This window comes from Harpia harpyja, chromosome 3, assembly GCF_026419915.1.
Source record: "Harpia harpyja isolate bHarHar1 chromosome 3, bHarHar1 primary haplotype, whole genome shotgun sequence".
NCBI classification, from domain to species: Eukaryota; Metazoa; Chordata; class Aves; order Accipitriformes; family Accipitridae; genus Harpia; species Harpia harpyja.
This window is the reverse complement of record NC_068942.1, coordinates 38093656-38107095: the sequence shown is the minus strand read 5'-3', so window position 1 is coordinate 38107095 and position 13440 is coordinate 38093656. Positions and strand designations below refer to the sequence as shown.

Sequence of the window (13440 nt, the reverse complement as noted above, 5' to 3'; positions counted from 1 at the left end):
CAGCCCATCTACTTTTTAGCTCTCCACATGGAGCCTGACTCTGGTCTTTGGTATTAGTCTGTCTCTTCTAAATCTGTATTAGTAAGCCATCGTGATGGTCTGTCACACTCAAAAGAACCTAGCAGATGTAAACCTAAAAAATGCACACTTCCCAGCAGTAGCAATCAAAGAAAGGTCTCTGTGACTGAAAGTGTGTTAAAATTACACTACCCTATAATCATTTCTGTGTGATAACACCTCTGAATTTTTCAGTTCCTGGTTTCCTTCAGAGTTTTATAAGAGTAAATTTTTTTTTAAAAGAGATTGTGGATGCTATCTGAAAACTCTTGCATGAATTCATAAAATTGCCCACAAATTATTTGATATTCTTTATGGTTTGTACTGAGCAAAGCTGCCTTTCCCTAAAGTGTTGAGTCACTGAGGCTGTGTAAGGACTCTCTCATCATTCCTCTTACCTCAAAAATAATGGAAAATAATTGTATTTAATCTGTAAGGCTGATTATTTAAACTTACCTACTGCCTTTGCTTTGTCATGATCACTATGGCCAATAATATAAAAAATAAAATTTGGACAACACTTTTTTTCCTTAGAAATAGGAAAAATTACTTAACTGCTGAGAGGGAAAATGTTATTTTATTGATAGGCCTTGTATTTTCAGTTATTTTATGCCAATATTTAATAGAAATATATTCGTATAAAGTAAAAGGAGAGTATACTGATTACTTACATCACAAGTACAGAAAAGACTTTTTTAAGGCCAGTGAAAGAGAGCATTTGAAAATTGTTTAAAATGTGGCTGTGGTTGCGCAGCTGCTTTGAACCATAGTAGAGGATTTTTTTTTAAATGTTTAGACCTGAAATTCATAGTTTTTCTTTAAACATCCAACATGATTGCATCCTGATTGGGAAGAAAAATATATTTAAACTCCCAAGAAAATGCATTGGTTTCCTTTTTTAATTTGTCTACTAGCCTGTAATGCTTTCTATAAATTGGAAAACACTGCTTTAAGAGGAACAGACTCTTTATCTGTTATTTGTATATAATCCATTGTATTAGATCTACTGCATCATTAATTCTGTTCTAATTGTCCCTAAACTGTTTGCATGTTACTTTGAGTATTATGTGTATTTAATAGTTAGTGATTTGACACTAGTTACCTGATGATACTTTCAATTGTTTTAATTTTTGTACAAAGCCAGAGTGTTTCAAGCTCAGTGACCTTGTAAAAGAAAATCCAGCTGATACAGTTTGAGAATGTAAATATGGTACTTCCAATTGATTGACAGAAGGTGAACATTACTGCTGCTGAACAATTTGGGTATAATGTTTAATACAGCAACAGTAGATGATACAGTAAGTCAGTGTCATTGTTATCCTGTGCAGAAGTATCGGTATGAAAACCAGAATGAGTGTATGAGAATGGAAAGATACAGATCCATAAATTCAGTTATTAGTGAAAGTTGTCTGTTAACTCTGCTGATAGATAGCTCTGTCCCAATTAGATTTATCTCAATATTTACCACTTAAAATACTGTGTCATTGGAAATAGTTACCCAATACAGATACCGTCATCTGCCCCTCTCTCACTTGCTAGGCTTATTTACAAGGGATAGCTTTAGCTAACTAGGTTTGTGGTTCCAGTACTAACAAGTGCTGCCAACAATGGTGTCTTGTATTACTTCGCTGACAAGACCATCTCAAAGGTTGTTAGGAAATATGCTTGTCTTCCTCTCACACGCTTTTTTGTCACCTCCCAAATTTCTCTGCCTTTGTTCTGTTGCATTTCTTCCTAGTGATCAAACTTGTGGCTTATCAAGATTTTCAGGCAATAAATTGCAACATCTGAAGTTCAGATGAAAGAATTAAGTGGTTCAAACTTGAAACTTTAGCATTGTTATGGAGAAATGTTTAGCAACTTTAAATATTCTCAGTCTATAAAGCCCACTCTGAAATTATTGGTTCTGAATTGGGCTACCTGTTACTTGTAAAATAGCCATTAATGTTTTTACAAATATTTTGAGTAGTTTGCCTCTAGTTTTGTATTTCTTCCCAAGAGGCGCAGATATAAAAAAATCTTTTCCTGGATGGTACTGCTTGGGCTGTTTTTCACAAAATTCCTGGCTAATCTTAGCAAATAAATGTCATATACCATTTTTCTTCTCATGACAAGAAGTTCTTTATCCTCTTATTTGGCCACCGAAATGTGATAGCTCTAAGAGGATCTCTAGTGTCTTAGATAACCTCAATTTAATATTTGATAGTTCCTCAAAATTTATGTTTTGTATTCTAGACTTGTAATATGGTTGCGAGTCTGTTTTGAATTTTTAAGTTTTAAATTTTTTTTCCATTTGAATATTAGTAGCATGCAGTCATTCTAAGCAGGCAGAACGCTTACCTTCTTCCAGAGTCAGAAGGAGCTCCATGGTATAGAAGAGACTGTTTACTAAGCCTTGTAATAATATTCTATAGTTAGTTTTCACTAATAAAAATAGGATTACTGCTGTACCTGTGCTAAAGACATTTGTAATATTATATTCTATACAAGCATAGTAAGATGATTGTAGGAGGCAAAGTAACAATGCATTATAATAGAAGCTACTGTAGGAATCACTATTGCATTTTCATGTGGGGCCACTGGATAATGTATCTAGCATGGAACTATTCTTTCTTTTTAGTTTCCATTAGCACATACCAGAAAAAATGCTTTATAGAGTTTTTCTAACCCATCTCCTGTTTAATACTATAGTTACTCATGGATATGGAACATATGTTAAATGGAGGACATTCTTGGCTGCTGTTTGGATTGTGGCGTAGGAGGTGGCATGAAGAAACTGGTTTTGAGGCTATAATTGAAATAACTGTTTAATTTGTCTTTGATTTCATCTAATCCTCCAATTTAGTAATGTTAAGATTGTTTCCCATTTTTTTTAAGGTTGTTTTCTATTGTTGTTTACAGGTCGATAATGACCGACTTGTACTACCTCAGTCAAACAGATGGAGCAGGAGATTGGCGAGAAAAAGAGGCCAAAGATCTAACAGATTTGGTACAGAGGAGAATAACTTATCTACAGGTAAGAGGGTAGAGCTTTTAAATCAAGGTAAACTTTTTAAAAATCCATATATATATAGCACTTAGCTATACCCTTGTAATAGAATAGTTACATGACAGTTTTAAGTGTTTGTGTATGAATGAATTACAAAAGAAATTAGAACGTTTGTTTCAAACATTATTTTATATGTATATGGAATGATAGTATTTCAAGGAAATCTTTGGGGTTTTGGGTTTTCGTTGTAGGTTGTTTTGGGCTGGTTGGTTTGTTTGTTTGTTTGTGGTTTTTTTTGGTTCTGTGTTTTTCACTGGACTGTACTTACCTGTTTGGACTCTTTGTTTTATTATAAAAGATAAGTCTCTGGTTTCTATTTTTGATTCTTTAGAGTATCAGAATGCATACATATGTTTGCACAGTGTTAAAAATAAAAATATGACAGTCCTTGTATGAAACTTCTGAACAAGCAGCCCATTTTTAAAAATTTGAGTGTGCAAAATTGAAGTGCTTGTATAGTATATTGTCCAGCCCTAGACTGTTTCAACAGATGTGTGAGGCTTTTCATAGATGCTCATAATTGTGAGTGCATAAAGCCTTTTTAATACATGTGCTTGTGTGTGTCTATAAAATTTAAACAAAACTTGATCTGAGGGCTTGGGGACCTTTATTCACGTATGAATGCATGCAACTATTTATAGAGTGGTCAAAAAGATATTTGATGTAGTCTGGTTTATTTGTACTTGGTTTGTTTTTCCTTGTGTGTGTGCACCTCACCGCTCTGTTTTGTGTGGTCACCCTTAATGTCTCATCTTTTCTCTATGTAAATGGCTAAATTTGTTTCTCAGATTTTCATTATTTCACATTTCACAGTTCAGCTATTGGAACCTTCTCTTCTGTGACCAAGCTATGTATTTGTTGCTTGTTAAATAAAAAAGACACACTTCTGTTGAAAAAACTCCCTGTAAATTATGCAGGAGACATCACTTTATTGTCTTCCTTCAACTCCTTCTTGAGAACTGTTACTCATTCTTTCATTTTCAATGTCACTGTTTGGCAATGGTATACTGTAGCTACTTTTCATGCTGATAAATATAGCCTTTCTCTACCTTTTTCTCTTCTTTCACCGTATCCATTTGTTGTCTTATCTAAGCATGTGTATGTCTCTGGAGAGTGATTGTCTTCCTATTGTATGTTTTACAGTGTTCAGGGCCTTAGTTCAAGACTAGGGCCTCCAAGTACGTACAATGAGTAACAAAAGTAAAAGGAGTTTAGGAGAACAGAAGCTCAAAATTGAAGCATTAAATAAATGCTTACATTGTTTTCTAGTGAATTTGAAATTAATTTACTTACTGAGCAAAGAGCTGGGAGCCCAATTAGCTCCTCCTAAAATTTATTTAGATGTGTATAATCTATGATAAAGGGCTTTTCTCTCTATAGAGGTAATTTATTCTCATTTAAAAATAAATGTAGAAACAATATTAAGAATGAAACCAGTGCCAAGTCACAATACATACAGAATCCAAATATTTCATATTAGTAGCACAGCTGGTAAAAGGTTACACTTTCAGAAAGTGTATTATATCCTCAGGCACTTCCAAGAAAGGTAACTATCTTTATCCTCATTATCCTGAGAAGGAAGCCTGGTGATGAGCATGAGCAGGTGATTTACAGAAAGTTACAGCATTAGGTTCAGAATTAGAATTAGGTCTAACATCCTTGGCTCAATTTTCATCATATAAGCCATTTTTGTTTCTGTTTTATTTATAAATTTGTTAAAAAGGACTCAATAATAAAAATTTCTGTCATGGGAAGAACTGAACGTTTTTTCATGTTTATGCATTTAAAATACGAAATTAATCATTATGGGTTCATCCCATAACACTGAGACACACATAAGAAAATCTGTATTCCCCCCCCCCCCCCTTTTTTTTTTTAATAAGTTTTAGTATTTTCTGTATTACAGAGGAAATGACACTGGTTTTTGTTTTATTAAGTAATCTCTGGTAGATGATAGAAATTAGAAACATATAAATATATTACTGCTGCACATCAAATGCTATGACTTTCACATGGAAGGATCTAGAAACTATACAGAAGGGACATGTTTCCTTAGTAATTGTCTTTGAGGTTTAAGTTGAAGAATGGTGATATGCATTTTCCAAAAAGCTTTGAGAAATGTTGATATTTTTAGCATTATAACTGTGCAGGTCATCAAAAATAGCACTAAATTATTGGGTTTAGCAAATATACAGCAACACATTAAAAATTATTTGGGTATTTTATGAACAAATAATGTTACCCTGTTTATATGTCTTTTAGGTTAGTTGAAACATTTTAGCTGTATTGGATGCTCAGTTTTGTTGTAATAAAATGTGAAATAGAAATATGTGATGAGTCCTTTCTCACTGAGCTATTATTTCTTTCATATGCTTACTGTGTTTCTTTTTATTAATCTCTTTTCAGGCTAAACATACCTAAAATTTTCAAACATTCTTCATGTGTGAGAATTTATAATACCTGTAATTTTTTCTTCCTGATGTCTTCCCTTAATGCTAATTCTTCACGAGGCTATTAGAAGTGAGCATCCACTAGTTGACAAATGACAATAGGCTATTGATTTATAGAATAGCACCAAAATATGTTTCTCTTATCTTGCATTTTATGCAGTCTAAGGTATTACTTAGCTAATAATAGGTCTCCCTTGCTTTCATGTGACTATGGAGCTATTGAAAATGATGCCCAAGATTTTTAATTCAGCTGAATTTTGAAACTGAAATGTTTTTTCTTCCAGTATCCTTACTTTAAATTTAGTTACCAATACAAAATTTCACTTGTCATGAGTCCTGCTTGCTTTGGTTAGTTTCTTCTGGAATTCATGACAATCTTCTCTAGACTTGACTGAGTTAAAATTCCTTAGACATTTAATTTAACGGCTTTGCCTTTTACCAGTTCTTCCATGTTTCATGCGTGAAAGTACTAGTCCTGCTAAAATAACTTTAACTAAGATGAGAGGCCATTTCTCTGTATATCTGCCATTTCTCACTCCTTTTTATAATCTGGTTTTGATCTTTGACCGCACTTTGTCCCTTACTCCATGACTACTTTGTTTCTTTGAAGGTGGTTTGCCAGAAGACAAAAAAACAAAACCCAAAACAAAACAACAAACCCCCAAAACAAAACCAGAAAAATTACACTGTAGCAGGAAACTGTGGATAGGATGGTTTAGTGCCTACATATGTTTATGGATGATCATTTGCCTCTAAGTGTATACTATTACCATCATTCATATAAAAGATTCAAACCCCAAAGCATGGTAATTCTCAATGTGTGGAACATTACCCAAATTTGGGGTGGAAACCTACCCAACTCTTCAAAGATAGAAAATATTCTTTCTTATGAGTAGTTACAGTCTTTGAGATGGGTCATTCACATATACAATTACTACCATTTCTCTTTTTCTTTTTATTCTCATTCTTCTGTCTGAAAAAACCACAGTGATCCAATCTGTTGCCTGCGTGCCTCTAAGCCAGACATAGCTTTTGGAGACCTTCTAAAGATTAAAACATCTCCTGTCTTGAATGATTGTTGCAAGTAATCATCCCAAACTGGAGTATGTCTGTGACTACATGTTTGGAAGTCAAGTTGACTTATTTTCTAGTGTGGGTTTCAGGAGTTTGGAGAGTACAGGGCTGACTGTGACTATGCAATGTAAAGCAGTCCATGGTCTGAAATTATACATATGCATCTCTATTCATAATATAACTGTATTAAAAAATAAAATAAAAAATTCAACAACCCTTGCCCCCCAACTCCATGCCAAAAAGAACTATGTGGAATATATTTGTAAATTTTTTTTTTTTTTTTTTGCGAAGAATAAAAGTACTGTATAGTTTTCTTTCTGGTACATGTTGAACAATGACAGCTGCATTATTTTGGGACATCTCCCTGGGAAATCTTCTAGCTGAATGATTGTGAATAGTGATGACTGCTACTTCATTTGGATGGCATTACCATAAACTTGATTTAATGGGGCTACGTTTACCTAGTTCCCTGTAGTTAGAGTAATGATTAAAAAGCTAGGAGCTTACATTTAAGAAGACGACCTTATTTTCAGGGATGTTAGTTATCAAAAAATTGAAGAGAATGTGCAAGAGAAGTCAGACAAGGGTTCCTGTAGTACTGTATATTCTGGAAGTGGTAGAGTGAGTAAAGGATTATGAAGGCAGCAGTTTGTTTTCTTCCCCTTTCCTTTTGTGCTTATTTTTGTTCTATTTATTTTAGGAAGTTTGTGATTCAGCATGCAGTTTCCCAATAGCAGAATATTTTTGCCTCCAATTTTTAAAAAAATCAAAACATTTTGTTCAACTTTGAAGGTTAAAAATATAAGTGAGAAAAGTTACTAAGTACTCAACAACATCATCAATTATAATAGTCCTAGTTTACCATGTTCATACTATTTAGTTAGAGTTGTACATGCATGTAAAGAAAAGAAACTTGCTTGCAAGGCTTTATTCTGAGGTTTCTGGATTTCCCAGTATTTTTTTGTGATTTAATGTGTCATTTAAATTTTTCTCTCTTAAAGTGTGTTAAATCCTCTCTCTTTTTAAAATGCACGATAGATATTTTTAATAAAAGTACTCATGCTAAAATGACAACAACAACAAAAAAGGCTCTGGTCACTCTGCGTATGCGCAAAGGGGTGTACCCTTCACAACTGTAAGTCTTGAAAAGTGTAAATTTGTATCCTTCGATAATTCAAATCTAAGGTATAATATCTTTTCCCAGTTAATCCACTTCACTCATGAGAAACAAATTGTAGTGCATTGTGGCAGTTGTAGTGTGCTGTTGGTGTTGATAAAATCAAACTAATTTGAAACAAAGTAGCTACCCAAGTCAGTTATTCAAAAGAAGCCATTCAAGGATATTCCTTCAAACAGGCAAACCAATGAATGTTAATTAAATCCAAGATTAAACACTACTTTTTCTCTCATTACTAATGCACTTTTGTAGGTCTACAATGTAATAGGTGATTTCCCAGCTCCATTAGTAAGGGAGATGTCAGCCAGACTTCTGTAACTGCTACGCTTGTATGGCCTGCGTAGCTCATTGCAAAGGTTGTCATGTAGTACAGAAGAATTAGGGAGATACATTTCCTGCAGAGAAAACCTGGATATACTACTTTCCTTGTAACCTAGGCAGGAGAGGTCATTTGCAGCCTAAAGGACTGTAAAACTTCTTAAGGGAAGAAGGAGCTGGAATCTGCTAGTGCTTACAAGTAGGAAGTGCTGGCATATTGCCTTTAGCTGAGAGTTTAACTGTGTCAATTTAGTGGAAAACCTGAATTTTGTGAGAGCGGCAGTGTATGCCTGTATTATTGGTGATGAAAGACCATCAAATCCATTTTGCCAGTTATAAAAATCCACTTTTATTTTAGGTGACATGTAATGTTCTCTTCCACAGAAATACATAATTTTAACCATTTTACAGTTCTGAAAATTTGTTACTATTTTCCGTTGCAGTGTTCATAGAAGTAATTAGGAGAAAAATAAAAGGTGTAAACTCTGTCATGGCTTGATAATCTAACCTACATATTGAAGTATGTTTTGTGTGCTTGGTTTGTTTTTTTTTTGTTTGGGTTTTTGTGTGGGTATTTTTGTTTGTTTGTTTTTGTCCTGGTTTCAGCTGGGATAGAGTTAACTGTCTTCCTAGTAGCTGGTACAGTGCTGTGTTTTGAGTTCAGTATGTGAAGAATGTTGATAACACTGATGTTTTCAGTTGTTGCTCAGTAGTGTTTAGACTAATGTCAAGGATTTTTCAGCTTCTCATGCCCAGCCAGTGAGAAAGCTGGAGGGGCACAAGAAGTTGGCACAGGACACAGCCAGGGCACCTGACCCAAACTGGCCAACGGTGTATTCCATACCATGTGACGTCCCATCCAGTATAGGAACGGGGAAGTGGGGGGGCAGGGATTCGCCGCTCGGGGACTGGCTGGGTGTCGGTCGGCAGGTGGTGAGCAATTGCACTGCGCATCATTTGTACATTCCAATCCTTTCATTATTACTGTTGTCATTTTATGAGTGTTATCATTATCATTATTAGTTTCTTCTTTTCTGTTCTATTAAACCGTTCTTATCTCAACCCACGGGTTTTGTTTCTTTTCCCGATTTTCTCCCCCATCCCACTGGGTGGGGGGGAGTGAGTGAGCGGCTGCGTGGTGTTTAGTTGCTGGCTGGGGTTAAACCATGACAGTTTTTTAATGCAGTTGTATGGCTGTTACATTATGGGGCTCCTGACAATCCTGGAGGTCCCTTCCATCCCTCTCTTGATTATGTAGACAACTCAATTGGATATAAGAGTCTGCGATGAGCAGTGTATTTAAGGATGAGAACAGAGTGCACTCCAAGTTCAAATCAGAGATTTATATTCCTTTTCTGTGACTTTATGCCAGGAGGAAAAATCTTCTGTCAGTCTTCACTGGATTTGAAATTGACTGTTGTTATCCTTTATCAACTCAGCACCTTCCTGGGTTGCTTTGGTTGGCAGTTTTGGCTTATGAACACTCAAGCTATTCTGATGCATGCAACGTGATTGTAATTTTTCTTCCTTCTTGATGGTTATTAATTCCACTTTTTTCAGGAAATCCCAGTTGAAACTGAAATATATCTAAGTATCTTTACTTTCCTTTCTTTCTTTTTTTTTTTTTTAAGTTCTCAATAAATAATTTAAGCTTAAATACTGCCTTGTCTTAAAATTTGAGTATAGCAATTTGACAAAAAAACAATTATAAAGAAATTAGCCTAACTAGCTTTCTGTTTAAGTCACAAACTAATATTAATATATATACTTTCTAGTTAAGTCTCCAAGTAATGTTAAAACCCAAGTAAGCTCATTATATTAACATTGGTAAGCAGTCACGGTAGCAAATTATGTTTCTTTATGTGATTCCTACTTGATTTCCGTAATATTGTTAGTAAGCTATTCTATGAAACTTACATTTGCCTGCAAGAAAGTTAGAAGGGCACACCTTATCAAAGTTCACACAGCTTCAAATACGCCATCAATTAAATGCTTTCATTTCAAGAGGACACAGGAATTTGAAGGTAATAGAAAATGTAGGAAACATAATCTATTGGTATTTTTTAAAAATTCTCAGAGATTATCCCTTTAAAAAGAGTTACGAAAAATTTAGTTCAATAAGAATTTTTGCTGTGTGGGAAAAAATGGGAAGACAGTCTTAATAGCATGCTTTATGGCCCTGTTGACATTGCTAATATATCTATGGTTCCTTTTTGTGTGCTTTCTTTAAATTCAAGATTTTTTAAATGTCTCAAGAAAAGTATATTGCAAAATAATTGATTCATTTTAAAAATGAATAAAACTCTGTCTAAGCAACTGATATCTTGTGACAGGTTGTATGTCCTACTTTTTGATAAATACATTCTGCTAATGGTTTACTTTTGGCCATAATGGTTCTTTTTACAATCTTGTTATAGTATGTTACACAATGGTATTAAAACTCTCATGCAATAGTCTGTAAAAAGTATGAATTATTATTATTAACTAGCAGTTAAAACATCTATACACATCTTTCAAAAATAGAAGTAAAACAGATAAGGAAACACAAAATACAAATTTTCCACTTCTACAGCTGAACACTTATGTCTGCTTCTGACAATTAGCTAAATAACAGAAAGAAGGTTCTTATATTTTTTTTTTATTAGCCTAATATTTCAGTTTAAAAAAGCACAACACAGTAATATACACTATTGTCTTTAGTTTTTGAGCTTAAGTCTTTTCTACACAGTAACAGTTAACAGCAGAAAATTATTCTACTTACACCTGCTATCATTGCACTTTGTTGCGTGGTGTAAATATGTCTGTAGATTCAGGGAGGAGATATTTTTTTCATGGAATTCTTTCTTTGTCGACTTGCACACAATACTCAAAAAACCCTCTTGCTCTCCTAAAAGACTGTGGGAAGTAGGTTTGTTATAGTCTCAAAGATACCTGTTAGATTTAGTTTCAAGTTATCCATTAGCTTTGTGCTAGCAAGAGTACTGGTCTGAGGAACAAAAATTAGGAATGGAAATTTTATTTCATTTATTGTTTTTCATAGCTAGTTAGGCTTTGAATCAGATGTTTTTTCCTTAAAATGAAAAAAAATCAAATGCTGAAGTAACACATGTTGTGGGGTTTGTTGTGTTTTCTCTCTTTTCTTTTTTTTTTTTTTTTTCCCCAGGTCTGAAACATTCTCCCCTCCTTTACACAACTGAATGCACAAATTAAAATTTTTATTAACTATTTTAGGACTCAGAATATTCAGATTATCTTTGGAGATCAATTGATGGAGAGATCCCAGTTCTCCAGATGGTGATTGTTGGTTTTTGGGAAGACCTGATTTGTTGCAAGTTTACAGAAAATTTTATTTAAAGTTTAGCTGTGAAAGGAACAGAATTTATATTGACACTCAAATATCAGTATTCTTGCAGCTTAACTGAAAACTAACTTTTCATCCTAGAGATTATAAAAAAACCTTCTTGGAATGCAGAAGTATGTCTAGGGTCATGCAAGTATGAATGTGTACAGCAAAGTACTGTGTTTTACAGAAAGAAAAACTTCTGTAGATTATGTTGTTGTGTTGTCCACTTACCTAAAAATATTTATTAGTTTGTACTTGTAAACATAGCACTCACATCATGTAGACATTTGCCTCCTTTGTTGTTGTGTCTCAGATTGTGTAAGTGTAGTATGTTATTTTATTGAGAGTGCACACAGATTAAAATACTGTCTTTTATCAGTCTGGTTAGGTATGTGTTTTATATTCTGTATTTGGTCAGTTAGTCTGGGAAGCAGTCCATTAATAAGCATTTGTTTTATCCTGTATCTGTAGACAGGTGGAAATTTTCTTTCCGTGGATGACATGCATGCTCATTGAAAGAGAACTAACAAACTTGGAAAAATGCCAAAGGAAAAAGCATTCCAACACTGAGAATCACGTTGATGAAATGTGAACTCTGAGTCCAAATGTTAGCTTATTCTGACAGATTTACAAATGAGAAAGTAATGTAAAATCTTGAAGGTATTCTATTTTATATTAGGATAGTGAAGTATGTTCAATAACTGTTCATGTTCACCGTGAAGAATTCACATAAAATTTTCATGGAGCTGAAGCTTACTCATCCATTTTAATATGAGATGTATTATAGCAGGATGGCTTGTGTGATTTATGACAGTTGTCAGTTTTTCAGAAAGAAGTATGCCTTTGTGTATATCTTCTCTTCAGTTTCACTTTTTCATCCATACTTACAGAATCCGAAGGATTGCAGCAAAGCTAAGAAACTTGTGTGTAATATCAACAAAGGCTGTGGCTATGGCTGTCAACTTCATCATGTAGTCTACTGCTTCATGATCGCTTATGGCACTCAGCGAACACTCATTTTAGAGTCTCAGAATTGGCGCTATGCTACTGGTGGCTGGGAGACTGTATTTAGACCTGTAAGCGAGACATGTACTGACAGATCAGGTACCACTACTGGACACTGGTCAGGTAAGACTTAACTCAAATAATTTCTCCTTGGTTTTTTTGCATCTTCATTCACATGGAACTTTTTTGATACCTCTTTCTTTAATGTTATGTGGAGTGTAATAACTATGACTGCAATTATATATGTAAGCATCTTTTAAGTCTTATTTTTGCGTTGTATTGAAAAAAATATTATCCTTATTAAGGTATCTCTGCTTTGGCATTTTTTGTATTTCAGATTTAAATTGTAATCCTTCAGCAGTCTGCCACTGTGTTATGTGCCAGATTTGAATCCAATTTTTATGGGAAGAGAGTATTAAGTAGAGGCTGTTGTTGATAAACTTTAAAACAATAAAGTATGTTTCAAATATAAAGCAAAAGAAATACGGAGAAAATGGTATCCAATAGTCATTCACACACCAACAAAATAATGAAATAATTGAAATAATTTTTAATGTAAACTGAACTGATATGAAATTCAGGCTGTAAAACCAGTGACAATGTTAAATACCTTTTTATTTGTAGATCATTATGTTGATCCATTCTTATACTAGGCTGAACAATTTTGCTAGAATAACTAGATGGGCATTCATGTTTGGAGGATGAGATAGCTTTGTCTCAAAGTAAACAGCATTCATTTTAATGGAATTCTCACAGCCAGCATCTTGAAGTTATTAACGTCTGCATTGTTTTATAGTTTTTTCTATATATTTAAAACATTTTTCAGGTATTTGTCAAAATTGAGTAGGTGTACAGCACAACTGGAGGTGGCTGCCAATATGCTAACTTTTTACTCTCAATTTATGATAAATACTAGGAAGAATTTTTTAAAATTAAATTTCTCCACAAGTAATTTTTATGTGAACAA

At 33.9% G+C, this 13440-nt stretch overlaps 1 protein-coding gene across 7 annotated transcripts in view; it reads left to right on the top strand.

Moving 5' to 3' along the window:
• Positions 1–13440, top strand: part of FUT8 (fucosyltransferase 8) — a 131787-nt gene that overhangs the window by 80531 nt on the left and 37816 nt on the right. For all 7 annotated transcript variants that reach the window (XM_052781958.1, XM_052781955.1, XM_052781956.1 and 4 more), the window contains 2 exons: positions 2959–3073; positions 12359–12596. In XM_052781958.1, coding sequence (XP_052637918.1) covers positions 2959–3073; positions 12359–12596 — 353 coding nt within the window. The remainder of the gene's footprint in view (positions 1–2958; positions 3074–12358; positions 12597–13440) is intronic.